This window comes from Halyomorpha halys, unplaced genomic scaffold (assembly GCF_000696795.3).
Source record: "Halyomorpha halys isolate HHAL.00 unplaced genomic scaffold, Hhal_1.1 Scaffold300.1, whole genome shotgun sequence".
Taxonomy (NCBI): domain Eukaryota; kingdom Metazoa; phylum Arthropoda; class Insecta; order Hemiptera; family Pentatomidae; genus Halyomorpha; species Halyomorpha halys.
Window position 1 is genome coordinate 78,018 of NW_027107582.1, and position 23,004 is coordinate 101,021.

The window sequence follows — 23,004 nt, forward strand, 5'->3', positions numbered from 1 at the left end:
CATATTATATATTTAGCAGACCCATCAATTGACTAGTAATTATACGTGGTTTTTATTAAAGTAATAAAAAATTGTGGTGAAATAACTGATTTTTTTTTGTTACTCTCATTCCCTTATCCCATAATGTGATCTCTGTCTACCTCTTGCTCTCTTCGTTGCCACTCCATGATCCTCTTAGTCCAACTGTCTTCTTTCCGTTACATCACACTACAATTATTTTTTTTTTTTACTATTTCTTGTTTTTTTCTTTTCTTTTTTTAATTTATTATTTATCTTTTCCCTTTCAGGAGTATGAACGGTAGCGGAGGGCAGAATGTCCAAGACCAACCTGATCCTGACTTCATCAAGATGTTCGTGGGCCAGGTCCCGAGGAGCATGGACGAAGCCGACCTCACCAAAATGTTCTCAGAGTTCGGTCGGGTCCATCAGATCAACGTACTCAGGGATAAAGTCACCGGACAGAGCAAAGGTAAGCTTTATAATGTTGTCATGAGAACCATAATATACAAGATGTAGCAGATAATTGAAAAAATGATATTTCAGAAAGAAAAAGTTGTATGTTTACTTTTATAAAATATGAAGAAAATGGGTGCGGTCAAAAAGGAACAAAAAATAGTTAACAAAGACGTTCTTCTTTGTACAGAATTACGAAATTCAACGGAGATAAAGTGAAAAAAAACTTTATTGGTAAACAAATAGTACAATGAACATTACGACATGCTACAACTATTACTGGTACTGATCTTACAAGCTTGGGATTGATGGGGGTATATATAGGAGCTGTGGAGGGAGGTGGCTCGGAGTTGTAGAGTCAGCAGGAATTGCTACCATAACTCAGTTTCATCTGGGCTGTTCGAGTTGAAAATGTCCAATGAGTTATGTATCTTTTTTAGCGTCCCATTATTTTTGGATTATATTGTATATATATGATGGCCGTTCTTTTCAAAATACATATAGTTCGTATCCTCAGGGTGCGGTAAAAAAGGAACAGTAAATACTAAGCAACCATTTATTTCCTGACGTTTCGCCCTACTTTGTAGAGTTCCATCAGAGCTCTTCGAGTTGAAAAACATCGAAAGTGTGAATGAGTTTACTTTTTTACCCTAACTAAGTTTACCTTGCAATATCGCTTTTTGAAATGTATAATAACAAAGGCTCAGCTAACCCGAAGGTTCGTTGCCGATACCACCAATTGTTGGCAATAAGCTACTGTTCAGAGACGTTCGTCAAACACCAAATCCTTAAACCCTTACTCTTTGGACATTTACCCGTCGATTAATCCATCGAATAATACTCCTAGGCGTCTGAAAAGAAGATGATTCTCTAGAAATATTTTTGGAGTTCTATCAATGGGTTTCTCCACATGTTTGTATCATGTTATTATAGCACTTACTGCAAATTTACTTGATTTATATTTATGTTTACAGTTGTAAATAACAATAAATAAATTATTACAAAAATATTTTAATTACTAGAAAAATTCGTAGAATAGGTTTTTTAAGGTGTGAAAAATGAATATCACTTTTGTTTCTCTTTGAAAAAATATTTCATCCCAGTTTTCTATATCAGTCGGGCTATATTTATATTAATATTATGCTATTATTTTTTAATATGGTGGTTGTGATGAATATGAACCGTTCGATTTGTTTTCGATTGGTTTTATAATAACAAAAAAAAAATTAAATAAATCAAATAAAAAAGGATACTTTTAGTCTCAACACTGTTTATTATATTAATAGTCCAACGTTTCAACCAAATTGGCAATCCTCAAGGACAAAATTCTAATATAAATTCTCACCTCACATCAAAAATTTAAAAATGTTTTGCAGGCTATTGACTGCCCAGGTCTCAATTGATAAATATTTAATAAATAAATACTAGTCTCAAGAAATTGAAAATAATTATAATTAAAACAAAAAAAAAAATTTCAATTGAATTAAACTAGTTAAAATGCACACAAAAATCAAAAATGGCTTTCTCCAAAAATCAATTGTAGGTATAGTTAGGAAATATCAGAACCTCACCGTCGATGTAAATAAATAATAAATCAATTGGTATCCTTTTTTTACTCTCAACACTCTTTATTATATTAATAGTCCAACGTTTCGGCCAAATCGGTCATCCTCAAGGACAATCTTCAAATATAAATTCTCACCTCACATCAAAAAATTTTTTGCAGGCAATTCTGCCCAGGTCTCAATTTATTGATAAATATTTAATAAATACATTTAAATATTTATATAAATAAATACCAGTCTCAAGAAATTGAAATTTTTTTCAATTGAACTAAACTAGTTAAAATGCACAGAAAATCACAAAAACAAAAATGGCTTTCTCCAAAAATCTATTGTAGATATAGTTAGTAAATTCCGATATTTCGGTAGATAGATAATTCGATATTTCCTCACCGTCGATGTAAATATGTCTGTTTAGAACATACTGTATTTTAACTATAGATTAAATTTTACTGTACAAAAAGGAGATTTAATACGGGTTTTGTATATCAATAGGGGTTACAAGTAATTTTTAATGCAATATCAAGTTTTCCTAGTAATCCGTTCCTCCCCCCAAGGCATGGTCTCCGAATTAAGTAAGCCGCAGTAGGGATAAAAGGAGATGGGGATTGAAAAAACGAGAAACTCAATTATTTCGATCCGGATTATCCAGAGGGAGGTGGGTGGGAGGGGTTATTGTATTTCCCCCCTGTACCGGGAGGGGGCACGCGGGAGATGAATTGAAAATGGGGTCCTGAAGTTTTGGAAAATATTTATGTTTTGACAAGAGGAAGTGCAGGCTTGTTTCCAATTAATCCACTCCTAACAAGGCAACGAAAACAATGGCAGTTTAGGAAAGCAAACAACAGCCACCGTTCTCCCTGTTGCTCTTGTACTCTCTTCTATTATCTATTAGGCCTGGTCGTTCGAAAATTGTTTTTATTCCTCGAGAGAATATTGTACAGGAGTGATAGGGCATTGCCACGAATTCGGTAAAAACTTTCTTGTACCAATTGCAAGCCTATTGTTCGATACTCGAATGATAATAATAATATGAGGAGATGATCGTGGCAGGGGGGTGGTAAGTAAAAAGAGACAATTAAACAAAAACTTATTTATTTATATTATTTCAAAATTTTTTGAGACAAGGTTATATTTATTAAATAAATCAATTTTATATCCAAATCCGTCTCAACACTTTATTTTTTCATTAGTTCAACGTTTCGGCCTTTCTAGCCATCTTCAGGGACATCTAAATATTTAACAGCTTATATTATATCTTCATTTTTAAACATTTACAACAACATCATTATTCACTATATAATATAACATACCTTCAATACAAAAATCCTTCTCACATTAATTTATAATTTCTATTGCAGGCTATTCTGCCCAGGTCATTTTCTTTATTCAAAGTTCAAAACCTATTTATTTAAAATTTAAAAACATTAACATTTATTTTTTTCTATAAGATTATCAACAGTATAAAACACCACACCATATAACAAACCATTTATTCTTTTTGCATTGAAGGTATGTTATATTATATAGTGAATAATGATGTTGTTGTAAATGTTTAAAAATGAAGATATAATATAAGCTGTTAAATATTTAGATGTCCCTGAAGATGGCTAGAAAGGCCGAAACGTTGGACTAATGAAAAAATAAAGTGTTGAGACGGATTTGGATATAAAATTGATTTATTTAATAAAAAACATATTTATTTGTGCCGATGTTTTGACCATAATTTCAGGCCTACGTCAGTGCTGAAAAAACAAAAACGATGTAACAAACTTATGCCAGAGAAACATTAAAATAATAATAAACAAACTTGGAAATATACACAATAAATAATTAATAAATAATGAATAAATTAATTAGATAGTAGTTGATATGATATAAAACATAATATTATAGAGGTAAGAATTATACAAAATAAATTATAAACAGATTAAATAAATAAAAATCAACATAACGTATCGAAATAAAACATATATATATGTTTTTTTTTTTTTTTATTAAATACCATCTGGGCCCTGTTTCATAATAAAGTACAAACTAATACTATTAGTCTTGTAGATTTATCTTAATTCAATTACACAGACTTGTACAATAGTAACTTGTACTTTAGTATTTTTTAATTCCTGTAATATCACTAATAGTCATCCCTATTATGAAAAAAATAAGTATTAGTATTATTACTACACTAGTTTCTACACTTGTACTATCAACTAATACTATTAACTTTCATTATGAAACAGGGCCCTGGATCGACCTGGTGAGTCATACATGGCTAATATTTATTTAGTATTTTATTAATATTGATTATTGAAGGTATAGTCTTGTACAAAAGATTACATACAACGTTATAAATTTAATAACAAAATATATAAAATAAATTGATAAAAAAATATTTTTAATATGATAGAAAAGTAAAGTAACAAGATTCGTAGACCTGACAAAAAATATAATTGCCCTCTAGTTGATTTGAAAAAAGGACGAAGAGATAAAATAAATAAATATAATAGAAGTAATGCCAATAATAGAATTCATAAACATAGAATTCATAAGAGAATGTCCTGCAGCAGTTTTAAATCACTGCTCCTTTTACTGTCGATAACTGAGAGTGGAACGATACATATGATACAATGAGAAAGAAAAAAGTGCTATGTTGATTTAAATTGTTTTTCATTGTTTTAGACATTACTTACATAAGTTATTATGTTAAGTCCATTACTCATTATTCACAGTTTCTTTGGCATATTCCATTATGTTTATTTTTTTTTATTTGAATATTGTATCTTTTTTAATGTTTGTATCATTTATTTTGTATAATTCTGACCTCTATAGTAATATATTTTTTATTCCACTATTACAAATGAAATACTATATACTTAATTTATAGTTATGTATATTCCAAAGTTTGTTTATTATTTTTTCTTACTCTTACTCTGAGTTATGGTTTTATTTAATTTATTTTATACCAGATCGGCCTGGTGGGCCTTACATGGTTGATATAACCGTTACATTGTGTATTTTTTTAACAATTGATTATAGGGGGATATAGTCTCGTACAAAAGACACCTCTAACTATGTACAATGTTATATTTAAAAGAGGAAAAGAAGATAAAATAAATAGATAAGAATAATGCTTCTTAATAAAAGATGAAAGTAAAATTAATAAAAAAAAGTAATGATATTGGTACACTTAAATAAAACAAACAATTGCCCTCTAATAGTAAAAAGAAACAAGTTAATTTGAAAAAGGGAGAGAGAAGAAAAAAAAAGTAAAATAGAGCTAGTGTGACTAATGAATTAATAAATATGGAATATATATCAAAATGTCCTGTAGCAGCCTGGGCTTCGTGTTGAGGTTGGGTTTCCCAGGTTGTAGGTCACTGCTCCTTTAACTGTCGGCAACTGGGAGTGGAACTTCATGAACCATTTTTTGATGTAATCATCTATTGACTCCATATGTAATTCGCGATGCAATTGGTTATTTCTTATGAACCAAGGAGCACTAACTGCGATTCTTAGGACTTTATTTTGAAAATATTGTAATTTTTTTCCTTTTCGTAAAGGATGCCGCTCCCCAGACTTCACAGCCGTACGTCAGCAGTGGCCTGAGAATTGTTTTAAATATAAGAACAGTTGTTTCTGGTTTTTGAGTTTGGTTGTTATCTCGTTTTTTTGTTTTTTCAGCCCTGATGAAGGCCTGAAATTCAGGTCGAAACGTAGGCACAAATAAATCAGTTTTTGTTTATTTACATTTTTGCTGACTTTTTTTCATTTCTTCTTCTTCATATTAATCCACGTCAACTATACACACATCAATAATAATAGGTGAAGAAATATCTATTGAGGAAGATAAAAATAGTATCTATTTTTTTTTTAGGATAAAGAAACATTTATGTGACCCAAGTAGAGCTTAAAAAAATTCGCGTAACTCTAATTGAAGTGTGTAAGTGTTGTCCTTGCAGGAATAGTAATACAAATCTAACCGAGAATATACGACGAATTACATTAGTCCCCCCCCCCTATTTTGGCTCCTCCATATTCCTCTGATTTACTAACTTTATTTTGCATTATAACAGTTTAAACGTTAAATTTGATTGGTAATAATAAAATAAAAAATATATTATTATAGAGGTTAGAATTATACAAAATAAATTATACAAATATTAAAAACCAGACAATGTTCAAATAAATAAAAAAAATAAACATAATGGAATGTGCCAAAGAATATGTGAATTATGAGTAATGGACTTAATATAATAAGATATGTACGTAATGTATAAAATAATGAAAAACAATTTAAATCAACATAGCTCTTTTCTTCTTTCCCATTGTATCATATCGTTCCACTCCCAGTTATCTACAGTATAAGGAGTAGTGATTTAAAACTACCCAACCTCAACCCGAAGACTGAAACCCAGGCTGCTGCAGGACATCCTCTTATGAATTCTATATTAATCAATTCTATTATTGATATTACTTGTAATATATTTATTTACTTATTATTTATATTTTCTTTTCGTCCTTTTTTCAAATCAACTTGAGAGCAATTGTTTGTTTTGTTAGGTCTACGAATGTTGCTATTTTTGTTATTAAATTTACTTGTCTTATTAAGGATTTTTTTTGTCTATTTATTTTATCTTAATTTTTTCAAATTTATAACGTCTTTTGTACAAGACTATACCACCATTAATCAATATTTGTAAAATATTAGCCCTGTATAAAATATCCTGGTATTAAATAAAAAATATATATATCATATATATATTTTCTTTCGATATGTTATGTTAATATTAATGATAATATTAAAGTAAATTTTTATTTGTTTAAACAGTAAATGTGGTCCTTTTGGCATTAACACTAATAATGTAGATTCTTATCTACAGCATCTCTGCTGTCTGGACTTCAGAATCTATCAAACTTCAATCAAAGCGGACCTACGATAGACAAAATTCATAACTATATAGACATGCTAGAACATCATAAAAAAAGTGTTTCCTTTCTCTGGACTCCAGGGCACTCAGGAATAGCTGGAAATGAGACAGCGGATAAAGCGGCTAAAGAGGCTGCAACAATGAACGTTCCACCACTCCAAATTTACGAGCCGAAAGACATAAAGGCATTTTTAAGGAACAGAATCCGAAAAAGTTGGGATTCAATGTGGGCTGCCGTACCACTCACCAATAATTTAAGAAATGTAAAAAAAAATACACAAAAGTGGACAAGTGCCATAAGGGGAAACAGAGGAGAAGAAGTGGTTGTTACAAGAGTAAGAATAGGACATTCCAAATTAACTCACCTTCACTTAATCACAAAAGAGGACCAACCTATATGCCAAACCTGTCATTCTCCATTATCAATAAAGCATATAATTGAAGAATGCCCATCATTTCGTCAAGCCTTCGAAAATAATAAAATTCCACGTACAAGAGAATTGGCCCTTAAAGACTCAGCAGAATCCATAGACAAAATAATAAAATTTCTGAAAGAAAATCAACTTTATACTAAAATATAATCCACCAATACTGACCAGTGTAAAAAAGGAAATAGTCTACATTCAACCATCAAATGTCAAGACAAGAAGATAGATGAAGTAAAAAGGGTGTAGTAATAACCTAGATGTTAATCGCCCTGAATAAAAATCTAATCTAATCTAATCTGCTGTAGTTATATTTTAACGTACATGTGGCTGCTAACATACAGTGTGTTCACTGGAAAAACATGTAATGTCAACTTTCAGGCCCAATCTGGTACGATAGTAATTCAACGACAGTGAATGTTTCCATGACAGAAACTTATAGTGTGTAAAAAAACGGGCTTTTACGCTATTTTTATTAGTTTTGTCGCAGTTATCGCAAACACTATACCTCATTACTTGTGGATACTTATCGACGTCATCCTCGGTCCGACTCTTAACTTATAAACCTCGTCCATAAGCGTAAGGGGGCCCCACTGGCCGTAAGTTAACTTGGGGAGAGTTAAGCCCGGGAGGATCGAGAGCAAATCCGATTATGTAGAGTTGGTCGAGCCGAGGACGAGGGAGGAACAACATGTTCCCACTCGGGGTTAGCGAGTGTCGGATTTATGGCTGGCCGAGGGGGCGAGGGGGGCCTATGGTAATTCTATCGATTCCCTTTCGGTCCAAGATGGTAACAGTCTTCTAGAGTCTTTTCGGATCGGAGGCTTCGTTCGAACGTGGATAATGGAGCTAACCCCAACTAATAAGAAAAAATAAATAAAAAACAGCACATGTTGAGAATCGTGGTGGAGAAACTACAAAACAATTATTTTCGAGTTAAAAAGACAACCAAACGTAACTAGAATGACTCTTCTATGTGTGCAAGCGTTTATTATTGAAAATTTATTAAAATTCTGCCTTAAAGTGTGACATAAGCCATAGAAGAGGAAATCAAAATACGAAGTTGTTTAAGGGTAAGAGCGGAGATCAGAGATAGTTCGATAGTGAAATATAACTTTTAGGTTCGAAAAAATAATAAGGCCTGCCTGGAAATACGGAGTAGAGCTTTGGGGCTCCACTAAACCTTCGAATCTCGTGATGAAGAATCGCTATTTTCGAGAAAAAAATTTAAAGACTTTTTTAAAAATATATTCATTGAAATTTACAACTGTACATTATAATAAATTCAGTAAACTTGATCTCAATTATAATGGAGTGAAACTGGCGTGGTAAGAACTACTCATTGGTAGCACTCTAATGACGTTTTTACACTAGCAGGTCTCGTGGCCATCTTTTTTTTTTAGGTGCCTCGGAGGATTCACGGGAATGGAAGAGGATGCAATATTAGAAATTAGTGGGTTTAGGCGGTTACGGAGTTTATAATGGAAGAATGAAATCTGGTTCGGTCTGGATCGGTTACATAGGGAACATTGACACAAAGTAAGGAGCATTGAGGATTTTACGAAGGATTTTGGATTGTAAGGATTGAATACGAGAGGAATTTTAAGGTTTAGTGGAGCCCCAAAGTTCAACTCCATATGTCCAGATTAGCCTTATTACAGTCATGTAGATCACTCTTTTGTAATGAGTTGGAAGTTTAGACCGTTTGTCTAGCAAGTGCTGTATAATGTAATAGTCGAAATCGACATGCTGTTTCTTGTCTTTTCAGTCTTGTGTGAGGATTTCAGGCTAGCCCTTTTTGTCCCGATGTAATCCAAGGTAACGGATCTGTTCAACAGGGGTAAGATCAACTTTTCAACTTTCAAGGAGGCTGTAGGACAGTCGGTAGGTTTACAACGATTTTACTGATATTATTTCCAATTAATACAGATATAAAAAAATTATAATTATCATCGTTAGTCATATTGCGTATCCCTATTAATGCAATATCACTGTGTTTGTACACATTTCCCTCCAAACTGTGAACACAACTGCTGCGAAGTATTACGAATTCAAATCCCACTGCGCCTTCCGTAAACAGTCGTAAATACTGACTAAATATACCTCACAAGGAAGGAACTAGTAATATTTTATGTCTGCTTGACAACCCTTGCAAAATGATTACATCCTTTTTTTTTTTTTATTCTCTCAGTTTTTTTTTTTCTCTGGTGTTTTATCCTTGGTTTATTATTTTTTTTAAATGTGTATCCTGCTTAATTCCTTTCCTATATATTTTTTTCAATGATCCAGGGATTAAATCAGTGACCCAGATTTTAGTCTATATTTTCCCGACAGGGTTGTAATTTTATATTTTATAATCTAACCATTATGTATGTCATGTTATGATTCTTTTCGTGATAAATGATATTGTGAAAGGAAATAAAATTTTGTTTATATTATACATTGCATAGCTTGTTTTAACACTTAGATTATAAACATGGTCAATATCTAATCAACCAATGATGACTACTGAAACAGTATATTTATTTTTATTTGTATATAATTTTATTTCTTGTTTGAGACTGGTTTATTTATCAATTATAGTAAAAAATATCCTTGATTGACAAAGGGAGAAAATAGCCTGCAATTCGTTGACAACATTGTGCTCTGATATTTTGAATAGTTATCCTTGAGAATAGCTGAAAGGGCCGAAACGTAGTAGTGGAATAAAGAGATAATGAACAAGTTGAGACTTAATGGATATTTTTTATTATAATTGATTTATTTTTATTGTTCTATCTATATTAGAACTATATATTCAGAATGTTGAAAAATGCATTCATAATGTTTTTTTCTGACGTCCATTTTATGAGGTAAGAAATACAAATATATATTTAATATCTCAATAGACAAAATTATATTTTGGCACATTTGTTTCCTCTCTATTATATAAAAAGTTTTTATTGATCACGGTTTAATATTTTATTTAAAATTAAAATGCTGGGATAAAGACTTAAAATTTATTAATTTTTCCTGCTAACACTGTATTAAAAAAAATAATAAATAAAAGGTACCATTTTAATTTTTATTTATTGATTTTCTCATTTTTAATTGAAATTAAGACAAAAATTCATTATTAATATAATTAAAATAATTTAGAAAAATATTATAAAATACCAGAACCAAAACAAAAATTAAAAACTATGAAAAAGTGCTGACTTCAGAAAAGATAAATCAAAGCCTCAGTTTTATTTGATTTAGTTGAAATATAAAGGAGAGCTTACATACCTCTCTCTGGGAGTAGCTACGGTAACTTCTCCTTAACTAGATAACCTTATACATTATTCACAACTGTGTCGAACAAAGTAGAAGAAGAACGGAATATGAAAAAGGAAAAAAGTAAGTATAAACTGGGAGTAAAATTTAGGAAGGAGAAGTTTTGAATTTAAAATTATTCAACAACTACGAAATAATCAGAGATTTATAAAAGTTTACGATTCATTATAAATATTATGTTACATACCAAACAATAAATTAATAAATTAATAAATTATTATAGTAGATTGAAAGAAAAAATTGATTCAAAAAGTCAATCAGGATTATTACATAAATAAATTTCTTGTTTAAATTTTGTTTACTGATATGTATTGACATTTTAACAATTCTCCATATTATTAAGGTTTTTCGCTATATGTTCTGATACCCGGCCAAGGTGGAATATTTTTCAAGAAACCTTTCATACATACACACACCTGTATTTATTTGCCACAGGGGTTCCGTATCAGAGCTTTTACAACCTTAGTATACCACAGGTTTTGCCGAAGGATCAGAAGACAATTAAGCAGGTACAAACCCTTCCTAGACATCTCAAACTTTCCTACCCCCTCTCGGGTGGACCTTCACCTACAGGAGGTTCTGTCACCTATGGCCAATGAGGAATCAGATTTAAAACAAAAAAGTAACACCCCTAAGGGGAGGTAAGAAAAAAGGGCCAGGACAACTAGACCAGGAAAAAGGGCAGAAGTAAGAAGACCGAAGAGAGGGCAAGATGCACTTTGACCAGACGAAGTCCTAAGTAGGGCTATGAGACCTGGACGCCATCCCCTAGAACAAGGCGACACCCACGCTACTATATCCTATAGCATGAATCATCCAAATCAGCAGCTATAAGTTACATTAGGCAATAAGTAACGTAATAATCTTATTTTATGGCAACCATTTATCTGAATCATTTTAATAACATCATTTATCAATCATTGTAAATAAATACTTCGTTCGTTTATGTAGTTTATTTATTATCATATTGCTCAATACTATCCCTTATTATATTATATAATTAATAATACAATATTTTATGAATATTAAGATATTGAATTGTTAAACTGGTAAAAAAACAAAAATCCTTTGGAAATGAATCCAATTATAATAATAGTTTTGAAGGACTCAATATAAATTAAATAATTAACTTATTTATGGATAATTGCCTTCAGCTATTAAGCAATTGTTGGGTGAGTGTATCAACACAAAAATGATATCAGATATAAGGAGAAGGATCTCAATAAAACAGCACAAGTGCAGCATCCATTTCAAAACCAACACAAATTCGACTTTGATAATACAATAATTTTACATATAGAAAATAATACGTTAAAAGAAAAATATTTGAGTCTATTTATATATCAGAGAACATCAAGCATATATCAATTTTAAAACAGACACAAAAAATATTAAATATAGAGCAACATTATGCAGAGATTTCAAGCAAAATTAATTTATGAAAAATATGGTTAAATTTTATGTTACTATTTACGATTAATTTTGATATGAATTTTAATCATAAAATAAATAAAGATATAGACCAAAATAAAATTTGAAATAAATCAATTACAAACCTGACCAGAGCAGCTTATAGAACGTTAAAAATAGCCTGTTGATAAGAAAGTGATAGTGCTAAGTTGATCTATATCTAAGAATTTAAAAAAAAATAATAAAATTACGACAAAATTGGTAACTAGATATAGACTAAGGAAGCTTATTAATAATTATTACAATTCTATATAATTTATTGTTTCATAGAGTGATTTGACTGATATTAATGACCAGGGCAGAATAGCCTGCAAAACTAACTTCTGATTTTTCACAATTTGCTTACAAGGAGAATAAAACGTCTTGGGGTCACGGATTTTGTAGATTGGTAGATTTAGTTTCCCTATTGATGAAGATATACAGTTATAAGGGCCACTACTCAATAGTTTTTTTATGTTTACAATTGAAGATGCAACTCACTCGTTGACTTCAGTTATGTAGCAAACGATAACACGTAATGGGCTTAGGGTAGTTGCAACGAATCAGTGTTCCTCGTCGTAAGTAGCCGGGTTCTAGTCCGTGGAGGGTGAAAAACTTGTCTTTATTTTATGTCTATATTTACATATATATACAGATGCATAACAGAGTTTAAATAAATTGGAAATGAAAAATCATTAAGGAGAACAGACTTTTGATCCAGTCTGGCACCCGGGACTGCTTTACAAACTTCGTAAATTCCTACCTTCTATATACTTTTTGTATCATTAATTTCTTTGTCATTGATAGATTATTCCAACTAAACCACAATGGCTCCTCTTCATTCCTCTATTCTCAGTCCGCTGGTGTTCCTCAAGGTATTATCCTTGGTCCCATCCTCTACACCGTCTATACAGCTGACATTCTAACCAATCCTAACACTATCCTCATCACGTATGCCGATGACACTTGATCTTGCAGTTAATAATAACCCATTAATTGTATCCCAAAATCTCCAATCCCACAGCCATCAAGAATGGTGTCGTAATTGGAGGATTAAGGAAAATTCCAACAAATTCCGACTATTACAACATTTACTAGACAAACGGTCTAAATTACCAATCCATTACAAAAGACTGATCTACATGAATAATATAAAGCCTATCTGTATATACGGAGTTGAGCTTGGAGCTCCACTAAACCATCAAATTCTTCCCGAATCCAATCCTTACAGTCCAAAATCCTTCGTAAAATCCTTAATGCTCCTTACTTTGTCACAAATCAAGTCATCCATCAGGAACTCGATGTTCCATATGTTGCCGATTTGGCCAGAACCAGATACTGTTCCTTCCATGATAAACTTCTCAACCACCCAAATCCACTTTTTTCTAACCTGGTTTCTCCTTCATTACCTAATAATCCTCCTAGACATCTGAAAAAAAGATGGCTCGAAATCATCTCCTTTAAAAATGTTATTGGTGTTCTGACAGTGGGTAGATTCTCCACAAGTTTGTATCATGTCACTATGTCACCTACAGCAAATTTACTTGTTGTATATATGTGTATACAGTTGTAAATAACAATCAATAAATTATTTTTAAAAAATAGGATTAAAAAGTTTATAACACGTAGAGAAAAATGTTTTGATTGAATTACTAAATTACCTTGCCTGTGAAAACTGGTATTCTATATGAAACGATCCAATAAAATGTAAATTAGTTTAAAATATTAGAAAATTATTAATATACCCTTTTCATAATCGATAGGTTATGTGTATGCTACTTTACACTGCCTTTTTGTTTGAATGTCGAAACGATAAGATGATCGAAACGGTTGAGAATTCCGTCCTGAGAGAGAGCCATTCGGCCCGATCTAAACGAGATAAAGAAGACGGGACTAACGAATTCAGTACAAGCCGATGAGGGCAGATGATCGCCCGACAATGAGATTACCATCCGACCCCTCCGATATCTTCAATCTCCCATCGTCCATCCTTCCATCGGTATATACTGTTTTCACCTAACAGTCTTCTTCTTCTAACAAACATTCATAAAATTTATATGACTTTATTATTTATTTAAATTCACAACTTTAGTAACCATAAACTACAACTAACAGATGTGATGTGATCTGTAGTACAATTTTCAGGAGGAAGAACCTCTCTAGATCATCTTCATTTAACGGGTTGTTAGGTAGTATATCATGGAAGGATTGATATGTGGTTCTGGCCAAAATATGGAACCTTAAGTTTATTATAGGTGACCATATTTGGTTTATTGTAGTCTTATGAAATTTATTAATATTGTAATTAATTGGAATTTAGACCCGTTGTATAGCAAGTGTTGTAATAGTAAAAATCGAGGTGCAGTTTCCTGTCCTTTCAATCTTGTTTGAGGATTCTGAGTTAGCCATTTGTCCAGAAGTATTCATGATGAGTGGAGTATTATTAAAGGATACTGTTGGGCAGAAAAACTTAGGTTTACGGCGAAGGGTAAATGTCATTTTATGTTGCAATTTATTTAAATCATCCAGTTTTGATACCATTCTTCATGTGTAATGATATGTTATTTTAGATTTTGGTATTCTACTGATTGGTTTCAACTCACTGACTGCTCCAGTCCGTTGATGTTTCTCAAGGTAGTTTCCTCGCCCCCATCCTCTACTTAATCTATACAGCTGACATCCCAACCAGTCCTAACACTTTTCTCACCACGTATGCCAAAGACATATGCATGCTCGCATTTAATAACAACTCCTTAATTTCATCCCAAACTCTCTCTAAATCAAAGCCCTCGAAGATTGGTGTTGAACAAATCACCTTTACCCTTCATTGTGATCCTGTCAACTTCTCAACAGTATCCTTTAATAATATTGTCTAACCCCCGTCGAACAAATTTGCTATCTTGGACTGCATCTGGAAAAATGACTGACTTGGAATACTCACACAAGTCTGAAAAGACAGGAAACTGCTCGTCGACAACATTTACTAGACAAATGGTCTAAACTTCCGATCCATTACAAAAGACTGATCTACATACCTATAATAAGGACATACCGAGTTGAGCTTTGGGGTTCCACTAAACCTTCGAATTCCTCTTGTGTCCAATCCTTACAATCTAAAATCCTTCGAAAAATCCTCGATGCTCCTTACTTTGTCACAATTCAATCTATCCATGAAGACCTGAGTGTTCCATATGTTGTCGAGAACCAGAACCAGATACTAATCCTTTCATGATAAACTCCCTTACCACCCAAACCCATTTTTTTCTAACCTGGTTTCTCCTTCATTACCTGATGATCCTTTTAAGTGTCTCAAAAGAAGATGGCCTCGGGATCCTCTAGAAATATTATTGGAGTTCTATCAGAGGATTTGTCTGTATTATGCCATTTTAGAACTAAAAACCAATTTACATGTTGTATATATTTGTAATACTGTTATAAATATCAATAAATAAATTTTAAAAAACACTTCCACATATTCCAGCTTCATAAATGGCAACAGACAATGGCCTTGTGAAATCTCTGATCGGCCGTCGTTTTGAAAATAAAAATCAGTTAATAATGAAAAGTTTTGAGGATCATCCTGGAATCATCAGGAAAAATCCTGGGGTGACCTGTGACTTAGGTGCCGAATTTGAATTATTGGGACCAGTATTATTGGATAAAAATCGCTGATAGACAGATTTTTTTTATTCGATATTCGGATTTTACGTATTTTGAGACAACAAACGAAAAATTATTTGAAAAATAGTACTATATAAATTATTTTTTAATGTTTATCTAAAACACGCTGTGAATATGTTTGTATTTGTATTAACCCCCCCCCTTTATTGCAATATCTCATTCATTTGTAGAAGGTTACCCCTGAGGTAGAATAGAGAGGCTAGCATTGTACAAACACTAAGCCCCACAAATCCCCAGTTTGTATTATACGAGGGGATTCTGGGGCACCTTGAAAGGTTGGAACTCGGTGTAATTGAAAATCGGGGGTGATTAGCGTTTAATAAATACACAGCGTTTAATTGGTTAGAATCTAGATTATTCCTGGAAAGGGGGGGGGGCTTTTAACATTCAATTAATCTAATTGGTGGGAGGGGAGGGGGAGGGCGGAGCTACAGTAAACAGGCTGTAGAAAGAGTAGAGGGGGGCATTTCATTACACCCTCCCCCCCACCGGATTTGCTTGTTTTACATTCCTACACCGTCCGGCCTAGTTTGCTATTCCCTCTGTCCGAGTCCTCTAAGAACCTACCTTTCCCACCTTTTCTGTCGTATAGTCTTCTAACTGTGCTCTTCTGTATTTATGTAGGTCTACAATATATTTTAATTGAGAGTGAAAAGTCGAAAAAAGTAATAGATTTTTATTTTTGTTCTTTAACAAGATAAAAAGTTTAAATAATCTAATATATAAGAATAAATATTTCTTTGTTCGTACTTTATACGGTACCAAATTGTTCATCCGATAATGATAAGAGCCTTTTCGATAATGTTTTGTATTGAACATTATTTATTCCTGTATTTTACCGGGAAGGTATAGGCTATTCAGATTGTTTCAGTAAAAAAAAAAAAAAAATAGTTATTTTCTAAATGTAGCATTTTTGGCGCATAACTCAGAAAGTATACATTTCTTTCATAGCTATAATATTCAAATCGATTCCTGTCTTTCTGAAGAATAATAAAAAAATAAAATACTGATTCTATTAAATGATTTTTTATTTACTAAAACCTTTTTTTTTTTATTTATTTATTGATATTTACAACTGTATAAAAAATACAAGTAAATTTGATCATAATGGGGTAATGATATGATACAGGATGTAGAGAAACTACCCAGTAGTAGAACTCTAAAAACAGTTTACAATATAAGGTCACGAGGCCATCTTCTTTTCAGGCGCCTCGGAGGATTGCCAGGAATGGAAGAGGAAGCAAGGTTAGAAACTAGTGGGTTTGGGTGGTTAGGGAGTTTATTATGGATGGAATAATATCGGGTTCGGGCTAGATCGGTTACATAAGGAAAATTTAGGTCTTTACTAAAACCTTAAAAAAAAAAAAAATGCTGTGTTGCGCCTAGTTTAAAAGGAACATTTACTAGCCCAACCGTGATGAGTTGTGAAAATAAAATAAATGAATAGCCGAATTTCGTTATTGTTTTATTTTAAATAATTTAACATAATAAACTATAAAACAAAATATTTAAACATATGAACTAGAAAAATAAAGAAAAAGGAACATAACCCAGCTTAAAGCTATTGCAAAAATTAAATTAAATTGAAAAAAAGATAAAAAATTTCAAAAGAAAAAAACAAACATTTTTTTGAAAAAGCAAATAAAATTCGTTTTTAGTGTCGTCTGAAATCTTAAAATACCATTTTTCAAAGAATTTTTTTTCTACTAGTTACCATTATTAATATTTATTTATTTATTTACAGTTTATAACTCTTCTGCATTTTATCCAATTCGCGAAATGGCCATTGTTTTGGCCACCATTTGATAAGAGAAAAAATTCTTGATATGCTATATATTTTATATTTATTATTTTAGTCAATTATATATATTTACCTGTTACGTACGAGCATAGATATTGTTTATTTTCGATGTATCGTTGCATTTTAGATTAGTAAATAAGCCCATATACAATACGTATATTACGGCTTAATGCTAGACAGATACCCCGATCCAGATATCATTCCTTCCATTATAAACTCCTTAACCACCCAAATCCATTAGTTTCTACTCTTGCTTCCTCTTTCTTCCACTCTTGACCATCTTCCGAGGCGCCTGAAAAGAAGATGGCCACGTGACCTGCTAATGTAAAACGTCATTAGAGTGCCTACCAATGGGTAGTTTCTCTACACGCCAGTAACACTCCATTTTAACTGAGTTTACTAAATGTACAGTTGTAAATAGCAATAAATAAATTTTAAGAAAATGCTAGAAAGTTCCCCAAATCAGTTTTAAAAAAAACTTTTTTATATGGTTCCTGCATTAATACTAAGCCCATAGTGGGACATTTCAGTACAGTACACAAATCATATTAACCACACTTGGAAGATATGGAGGGGACCTTACTCAGGGACCTCCCAGCGTTATAGAGATCGCAGGTTCGAGTCTTGGTAACATAAACTTTTTTTTTTAAGTTAATGTACTACCAAATAAGTTCACGTTGAGAATAAGTTCAGAGATATATCTTTTCGAGTAGTATTCATTAATTTGAATTTTTAAAATTCATCTTATATATAATTTTTTTTTTGTAAATAGTGCGTCTTAAGATATATATATATATTTTTTATTCAAGAAATGATGTTATATTATTTTTTTGTTTATTAAGGAAATATATACGTTTTATTCATGATTTTATGCTACATATAATATAAATTTTTAATAAATATAAAATTAATTCATAGTCACACTACCTCTATTTACTTATTATTATTCATTATTATTATTTTTTTCTTTTTTCTTCTCTCTTCTCTTTATCAAATTAATTTGTTTCTTTTTATTATTAGAAATCAATTGTTTGTTTTATTTAAGTGTACCAATATCATTATTTTTTGTAATTAATTTTACTTTCCTCTTTTATTAAGAAGCATTATTCTTATCTATTTATTTTATTATTATTATTTTCTTTTAATAAGAACATTGTATATTTAAAAACAAATTTGATCTTTTTTTTCTCAACTTTATTCTTTTCAAAACCTTCCAACGTTTCGACCCTCAATTCAAGGATACCTTTAGTTTGTTGTCATTTTCTTTATTAAAACACTTAAAAATGCGGGCTAATTGCCTTTGTCCCATCTATAAATTATTCTGTATAATTCTTTCTTAAATTTAAAACTTTTACTAAACACTTCTCTTCTTTCTTTCATTTAAGGTTTAAAGTTTAAGGTTTGCAAATGTAAATGAAAGAAAGAAGAGAAGTGGTTATTAAAAGTTTTAAATTTAAGAAAGAATTATATAGAAGAATTTATATATGGGAAAAAGGCAATTAGCCGGCATTTTAAAGTTTTTTAATAAAGAAAATGACAACAAAATAAAGGTATCCTTGAAAATGACCTGAGGGTCGAAACGTTGGAAGGTTTTGAAAAGAATAAAGTTGTGAAAAAAAGGATCAAATTTGTTTTGAAATAAACTAAACCACTCTCAAACAAGAATATATTAATAAAAATTAACCTAACATTGTATATAGTTAGGAGTGTCATTTGTATGATTTATGTATGTATACCCCCTCATAATCAACTGTTAAAAAATATATATAATATAAGTTATATCAACCATGTAAGGCCCACCAGGAATAAAGGCTGATGTGGTATAAAAATAAAATAATAAAAATATGGTTTTATGCTGAAGTTTGGAAGCTGAATTATTTATCATTTAAATATAACAATATTTATTGGTAAGTTTTTATTTAATACTGGGTGATAGATTTAGTTAGCTAATTTTGAACTCCCCACTGTCACCACAGGGATTCTAATCAATGAATAGTGGAGGATTTATTTGCGTTCTTAAATAAGGAGTTATCAGTGCAATGCGAGGAACTATGCGTTAGCTATGCGCTTGGCACATTGCTACAGCCCGAACTGTCGCTATGGTACGAATGTTCCCTACTATCGAGTCGATAACAATACACTGCCAACTGGTGGTAGATTCGACAGTGGAGTATAAAGGGTAGGTTGGGTAGCCATTCTGCAAGCGCAGACAATGGTAGGCAATTAGCAAGGAACCGAGCCAAACTGCTCCAAGCGCTGTTCGGATAAGGCTCACGGATCATAATCTTGCGCCCTCTATTGTTCTTTTGTCAAAGGTATTTGGGAACTGCAAGTAGAGAAGAAGTTATCTCTATTACAAACCGTACCTTCGTTGATAGTAGTTGCTTATATTTAATTCTAAACTACAGTTGTTCAAGAATAATTTTTTTAAAAAAATAGTTGCGCATATCACACTTCAGACAAAAATATTTCGAGTTCCTTCTTTGTGTGGTTTTTAGTACACAAGAGCCGGGGTTAAAAAAAACATTTATTTCATTTCAATTTGTTTTTAGTTTCATGAAAACTATGTATAATTACTAGTCAAGATTGATGAGTCTGCCATTTGTAGTGAGGGAGATATAAAATAGTAACTGTTCCAAAACATAAAAAAAAAATTAGATTAATTATTTTTTATATATGATTGTTTGAGATTGGTTTAGTTTATTATCAATTAACACAATTTTGATCCTCTTTTTCCTCTCAACTTTTATTCTATAAAATTCTCCAACGTTTCTGCCCTCAGGCCATTCTCAAAAAGAAAAAAAAAATTATGAAGTGATTATGATTTTAATGATTAATTTATTTTAAAGATGTGAGAAGGGCAATTTTGGGTTTTTTTTAAAAGCAATGACATCAATATTGAAGGTATAGCCAAAGAATCAAAGAAATTAGTGTGTAGTTGAAGGAAATAATGTAATTGTTATGTAAAAACAAAAAAAAATTGTAGGTAGTATCCTTGAGAATGGCCTGAGGGCCGAAACGTTGGAGAATTATAAAGAATAAAAGTTGAGAGGAAAGAAAGGATCAGAATTGAGTTATTTTTTTCCTTTGGAGCTCGATATCTTTAAAACTACCAGCAACACTAGAAAGTCTTAAAGAACATTATTTAAAGAAGAGTAAATTTGCTGAAATATCATCCCTAATAGAGCTATTTATATCCCATAGTTCTCGAGATATAACCTCTTCATAAAAAATTCATAAAAATGTACTGAAATATCAGTAGTTTATTTTGAGAAATCTATATCTCAGGAAATATATGACGTTTATATGTCTATTAGCAATCAAATTAAAGCTAGTTTCGTGTACTATAAAGTAGTTTATGACCTTTACCTTCGTAGGAATAGTAGTTTTCACGATATTTTCTAAAATAAATTGATTTATAGTTGTTTTACAATAACTTTGATTTATGAAAAACTTTATTTCAGAAACCAAAGGACATACAGATGTCTGTCCTAAAAGAAAATCATTTAAAGAAGAGTAAATATGCTAAAATATGAGTTCTAATAGAGCTATTTACGTTCAATAGTTCCCGAGATATCGCTTTTTAAAATGCAAATTTTCATAACAATACACTAAAAAATCAGTAGTAAGTGAATTTATATTGAGAAATCTATATCTCAAAAACCATTCTATATACGAATCCCTACCTCAGATTAAATACACTGAAATACTCAAATAAGAGCTAGTTTTATGTGGTATAAAGTAGTTTATGAGTTTGTCTTCGTGGGGTAGTAATTTTCATATTTGCAAAACTTTTTTTTTTTTTAATTATTTATTTAATTAATGTAATTTACAACTGTACAAAATAATACAATAGGTAAATATGTAGTATGTTTCATATACACTTGAAAATCTTGGGAAGGAACAACCCATTGGTGGTACTTCAAACATTAATTTAAATTAGAAGGTTCCGTGGCCATCTTCTTTTCAGACGCCTCGGAGGATTATCAGGGATTGTTAAGGATGAAAGATTAAGAATTAATGGGTTAGGATGGTTAAGGAGTTTGGAGTGAAAAGACGCATATCTGTTTTGGGTCAAATCTGCAACGAATGGGATGTTGAGGTCTTTTTGAATGAGTTTATTTGTGACGTAATGAGGATTTTACGTAGGATTCTGGATTGGATGCGGGAGGAATTTGATGGTTTGGTGGAGCCCCAGAGCTCAATTCCATATGTCCAAATTGGTCTGATTATCGTAGTGTATACTAATTTTTGTAGTAAATGGGAAGTTTAGAGCGTTTGTCAAGTAAGTGTTGTAGCAACCGGAATCTACGAGCAGTTTCTTGTTGTTTTAGTCTTGTGTGTGGATTTCAAGTAAGTCTCTTGTCAAGATGGAGTCCTAAGTATCGAATCTGTTCAACAGGCGTTAGTGGTGTATTTAGAAAGGATACTGTAGGACAGGAGGGCAGAGGTTTACGACGGAGAGTAAAGGTGATCTGGTGGGATTATTTGCAAAACTAAATTTATTTCTAGTTGTTCGGACAACATTTCGTATACAAACATCATAAAAACTACTACTGCATCGAAGATAAACGTAATAAACTAGTTTATAGTAAGTTAAACTATCTTTAATTTGATTTCTGGCCGACATATGTATGTCGAATGGTTCCTGAGATTTAGTTTCTCGTAAATCAAACATTTTGTCCGGGGGAAAATTTTGTGAATTTTTTTTAGAAAAATCAAAATAACTACTACGCCAACGAAAATAAATACAATCGTATATTACATTAACTAATTTTTAATATGAGTACTAATATACATCTGTAGGTTTCATGGTTTCTTAGATCAACCAGAGAATAAATAAAGAATATTATTATTGTTATTATTTCTAATCATTTGGCAAACTTCTTAGATTTATGAAAAACAATATCTCAAGAAATATTAGACGTGCAGATGCCTACCAGTTTGTGTTTTAGCAAATTTACTCTACTTTAAATTATGTTTTCTTGGCATTTCTAGTGTCGTTGGTAGTTTAAAAGATATGGAGCCAGGAATGAAAAACTAATTTTTTTAACCTTTTGGAACAGCCAGTATTTTTATTCCTCCAAACTGTACTAGGCATCAATTTTGATAAGTAATTATATAGTTTTCATTAAAGTAATAAAAATTTGGTGTTGTCTGACTTTTTTCTCCTCTTGTATAATTTTTACAATCTCGATCCAATTTGTTAGCTCTGAGAAAGTTTTGAAATCTCTCGAAACTATTGATAAAACTCCAATATTTTAAATTTAAATGGAAATTTAATGATTTTTTTTTCTACTTTGTAAGTGCGAACACTTAGCTAAATCCCCTCGCCTCGCCTCTTCCCATTACCGTGAGGTGTTAAGTAGAACACTCCGGCGGACTGGAGA

At 31.4% G+C, this 23,004-nt stretch overlaps 1 protein-coding gene across 15 annotated transcripts in view; it reads left to right on the forward strand.

Moving 5' to 3' along the window:
- Positions 1–267: 267 nt before the first annotated feature.
- Positions 268–23,004, forward strand: part of bru1 (bruno 1) — a 406,895-nt gene continuing 384,158 nt past the window's right edge. For 13 of the 15 annotated variants that reach the window (XR_010843011.1, XR_010843012.1, XR_010843020.1 and 10 more), the window contains exon 1: positions 268–469. Coding sequence is in view for 2 of the 15 variants with exons in the window: in XM_067045974.1 (XP_066902075.1) it covers positions 292–469 (178 nt within the window). In the remaining 13 variants the exon portion in view is untranslated. The remainder of the gene's footprint in view (positions 470–23,004) is intronic. The other 2 variants (XR_010843018.1, XM_067045975.1) reach the window with 1 other exon arrangement.